At 44.5% G+C, this 5,000-nt stretch overlaps 1 protein-coding gene across 1 annotated transcript in view; it reads left to right on the forward strand.

Moving 5' to 3' along the window:
* Nucleotides 1-5,000, forward strand: part of LOC143099967 (intersectin-1-like) — a 48,415-nt gene that overhangs the window by 27,481 nt on the left and 15,934 nt on the right. The window contains exons 11-14 of the mRNA XM_076262874.1: nucleotides 2,288-2,428; nucleotides 4,117-4,204; nucleotides 4,601-4,740; nucleotides 4,883-5,000. The exon at nucleotides 4,883-5,000 is cut by the window's right edge and continues 60 nt beyond it. Of these exons, the coding sequence (XP_076118989.1) occupies nucleotides 2,288-2,428; nucleotides 4,117-4,204; nucleotides 4,601-4,740; nucleotides 4,883-5,000 (487 nt within the window). The remainder of the gene's footprint in view (nucleotides 1-2,287; nucleotides 2,429-4,116; nucleotides 4,205-4,600; nucleotides 4,741-4,882) is intronic.

Below are 5,000 nucleotides of genomic sequence, written 5' to 3' on the forward strand. Positions count from 1 at the left end.
CCTGGTAACACACACACACACACACACAACAACACCACACACACTCACACACACACACACACACACAGCCAGCTGCAGGCCCTGGTAACACACACACACACACACACACACATACACAACAACACCACACACACTCACACACACACACACACACAGCCAGCTGCAGGCCCAGGTAACACACACACACACACACACACAGGGCCCACTTCAGGCGTATTTGTTTCGCAACATGCGTGTGAAATCATTGTGAGGTATGTACAAACAGGCCGTAATGATGTTAAAGCGCAAACTGCCTGTCACGGGAGCTGAAAATGGCTCATTCATGGGAGGATCCAGGGGAAAGTGGGAGTTTAGCGTAAAAGGATGGGAGGGGAAGCGTAAAGAGCGCCTAATTATGTATTCCGCGGTATGTACAAAGACTGCTTGTAAAAGCGCACGTCTATTCTGCGCCTAAATACTTCGGCCTTGTAAAAGCAGTTCAATGCGTCAATAAGAGAACCTTTCAAAGACAACAGAATCGCTATTTAGAGCACCAGTTTTGTAAGTATTTGTACTATCAAAAGCAACCTTAACTTTCTTCTTATTTTCACGTTATTCACTAGGGCTGTAACGATACACCAACCTCACGATTCGGTTTGTATCACGTTATTCACTAGGGCTGTAACGATACACCAACCTCACGATTCGGTTTGTATCACGTTATTCACTAGGGCTGTAACGATACACCAACCTCACGATTCGGTTTGTATCACGTTATTCACTAGGGCTGTAACGATACACCAACCTCACGATTCGGTTTGTATCACGATTTTTGACCCACGGTTCCATACGAATCTCGATTTTTCTTTTTTTTCCTTCTTTTTTTTGGGGGGGGGGGGGGGCTAGACATTTTATTAAATAACATTTTAATAGCCTCCCTTAGAACACCAGAGGATTACAATATAATATATCTATTATTTTATATCCTGATATAAAAATATTTTTTTGGAATGACTGATATTTATGACAGCACACTTTATGCAGATTAGCCTATAGCCTAGGCCTACTATTTTTTATTACAACTCTACCTCTTTAATTCAGCTGTCTGGTTGAAGCCTGGAAATATTGTAAACAAAGTAGCATATAGCTTAGCCTATCATAGTCTACTGATTGGACTGTTCAGTTTCCCCATGTGTGTTTAAGTTTCAAGGTAATACTTGTTCTCCTTGGGACAGGCCCTTTTGGGAAACGTTGGTATTGAGATGATCAGTCAACTTCAATGCAAGAGTTTTAAACAAATATGTGCAGCATGCTAATGATGCTAAGCGGATTTAATAGTAATTTAGCTAGTCGTCTATGCGTCCTTGCTTTCACGATTGTGAATGTTTTATTTAAGTCGCGCGTGTTCATTGAGCAGGAGAGGGAGGGAGAGTGAGAGGGAGGGAGCGCAAGAGAGAGCGGGGCAAGGAGAGGGGGTTTACTTCTATACTGTTTGGTAAAGTTGCACACATAGTCTACAATGAAAGCAAGGAGAGGTATGAAATTATTATTTATTTATTTGTTTGTTTTTGGACAACGTAGGCTACCGATAAGTAAAGCGGGAGTTGTGGGTTGCTTTTGCAGCCGCATAAGCTGCAAAGCACTGCGTGAAACACTAGAAAGGGTGTGTCGCGATTCTGCCTTTTCACACCGCGACACAGTATCGTGGATATGAATGTCGCGATTTCGGTTTCGAATCGTAAATCGCTACAGCCCTATTATTCACTTAAACTTTCCTACTTGCTAGATTTGCCCAATCTTCCATAGCCTATACGTGCACAAGTAGTTTGAGTAGAACTACTGATCTTCATTATCTCCTTGCTTGTTGACATTTTATCATGTACGGTATTATTTCATGATCGCTAAACGTTTGATTCTTTTTAATGTTGTCATCAGTTAACTTCATTCAACGGCGCTTGTATGTAGGCTCTGCCGTTCAGTTGTGGACGTTCGTAAATTGCGTTTATGGGCGGAGAAAAGGTAGAGAAAGGCGCAGTTTACACTATGGATTGAAAGTTTGATAAATACGACGGAAACTTGGGTCTGATTGCGTTCGCAATCTGCGGTTTATCCATGGCGCTCATAACGCTACGTTCGCAAATGTACGTACATCTGGCCCACAATGCACTCCACAGTCAGCTGTTGGCCCTGTTAATATACAAATTTTAATTAGAGCATGATATCATTGGCGTGTGTGTGTGTGTGTGTGTGTGTGTGTGTGTGTGTGTGTGTGTGTGTGTGTGTGTGTGTGTGTTTGTGTCTAAACCAGGGTGAGAAGAAACAGCTGCTGGAGGGAAAGCTGAAAGATGTTCGTTTCCGCATGTCTGCTCTGAAACTGGAGACAGACACCACCAATCAGACCCGCGAACAACGCATCAATGAGATCATAGAACTCCAGAAACAACTACAGGTACACACACACACACACACACACACACACACACACACACACACACACACCAACCAGACCCGCGAACAACGCATCAATGAGATCATAGAACTCCAGAAACAACTACAGGTACACACACACACACACACACACACACACACACACACACACACACACACACACACCAACCAGACCCGTGAACAACGCATCAATGAGATCATAGAACTCCAGAAACAACTACAGGTACACACACACACACACACACACACACACACACACACACACACACACAAACACACCAACCAGACCCGTGAACAACGCATCAATGAGATCATAGAACTCCAGAAACAACTACAGGTACACACACACACACACACACACACACACACACACACACACACACCAACCAGACCCGCGAACAACGCATCAATGAGATCATAGAACTCCAGAAACAACTACAGGTACACACACACACACACACACACACACACACACACACACACACCAACCAGACCCGCGAACAACGCATCAATGAGATCATAGAACTCCAGAAACAACTACAGGTACACACACACACACACACACACACACACACACACACACCAACCAGACCTGCGAACAACGCATCAATGAGATCATCAGTGTTTCCCACAGAATTGGATTCAATTTGTGGCGGCAGCTGACTTGGACAACGGGGGGGCGGGTATTAAGATCGTCTTGGTAGTGTATAGGTCTAATACATTAACATATAGTACACACACACACACACACACACACGGGGTATTAAGATCGTCTTGGTAGTGTATAGGTCTAATTAAGTGCCTGTCACTTTAAGATCGTCTTGGTAGTGTATAGGTCTAATTGAGTGCCTGTCACTTTAAGACGTTTGAGGGAACCCTTGCAATTGTAACAGTTGAAAGGCTGCTGATGTGTGGATGCAATTCATAACGTTTTCTACATAGTTAAAATAAAGGTTCACGTACTTCTCCTTGGGACAAGCACTTTTGAATTTTGGAAAACACTTTTCCATTTACATCGGGATTTTGCAAACATTCAGTGTCAGAGTCAATAAAATGAGCCCTTCAACGAAATTGACAAGCAGCTGTAAGTAGGCTAAGCATGCTAAATTCGACATCCAAACAGTATTCTAATGTTAGCTTTGAGATACTGCTTGATTTCATAACTTAACTTAGCTTAGTCTCTTCAGTGTAGCCTACTATGTTGTGATAAGACCTTAGCAGAGTTCACTTCAATGCAGCAGTTTTGAACAAATTTGCGCAGCATGCTCACGATGCTAAGCGGATTTAATAGCAATTTAGCCAGACGTCTTCTATGCAATGCTTCTATGTGGCAACAACAATCCTTCAACAATCGTGAATATTTTGTTAAATGCACATGCAGAGGAGGGGCAGCAGGCTACGAGAGAGAGCGGGCGGGGCGAGGAAAGGCTGCGTGCGTAAAAAGCGCAGCTCAATGGCAATGCAAGGATTTGACCGTATATTTAATTTAAATTAAATTAAACATAGAATATTAATCTGTGGCGGCCGATTTTTATTTCGTGGCGCCCCGCCACAGATTAGTCAATGTATGGGAAACACTGGATCATAGAACTCCAGAAACAACTGCAGGTGTATACAGTACACACACACACACACACACTCCCTGATGTTTGTCCTGATGATTGTGTGTGTGTGTGTGTGTGTTCTCAGGGATGTCAGCAGTGGTTAGGCAGTATGATCCCTGACAAGCAGCACCTGAATGAGCAGCTCAAGCACACACAACTCAACAGCCTGCACAGTAAGCACCGTGTGTGTGTGTGTGTGTGTGTGTGTGTGTGTGTGTGTGTGTGCGCACGCGCATTAATATGTGTGTACCTGTCTCTGTCTTTCTGTGTCCATCTGTTTGTCCATCTACAGTATCTGATTGAGTCTCTATGCATGTCTGTCTTCTGTCCATCTATCTGAACACATTTGTGTCTGTTTATCTGTCTGTCTGCCTGCCTGACCATCTGTTGTCTAGAGTGTCTGTCTGTCTGTCTGTCTGTGTGTCGTCCTGTCTGTGTGTCGTCCTGTCTGTGTGTCGTCCTGTCTCTTAATGTCCATCTGTCAGTGGACGGGCTGGGCTGTGTATCACCATAGCAACTTCTGTGAACTCACGTTCAGTTCTGCTCATGTCTCCGTGTTGGTTGCCCAGACAACACCCTGGTGATGCTGAGGAAAGCGGTGGAGTTGAAGCTGTCGTCACGGCAACAGTTGGTAGACCAACTCGAGTTGGTGGAGAAGGAAACACGCTCCAAACTGCAAGAGATAGAAGCCTTCAACACTCAGCTAAAGGTGTGATACACACACACACACACACACACACACACACACACAGGTACACTAATAACACACACACATCCATTCACCATGCATAGACCATGGAGGTATGGACGCATGACAACTCAGCAGTTCTGTATCCCACGCTGCTTTGCAGGAGTTGCGTGAGATTCACTGCAGGCAGCAGAAGAAGCGAGAGCTGTCAGCAGACACCACAGCGCCCCCTCTGGCCTGGATGAACAGCGTGGGAGAGGAGAAGGAAGAGAGAGACAAGA

This window comes from Alosa pseudoharengus, unplaced genomic scaffold (genome assembly GCF_046254945.1).
Source record: "Alosa pseudoharengus isolate Yale_2024_CS ecotype anadromous, Long Island Sound unplaced genomic scaffold, YU_APseudo_1.1 YU_APseudo_1.1_scf_3, whole genome shotgun sequence".
In the NCBI taxonomy this organism is placed as follows: Eukaryota; Metazoa; Chordata; class Actinopteri; order Clupeiformes; family Clupeidae; genus Alosa; species Alosa pseudoharengus.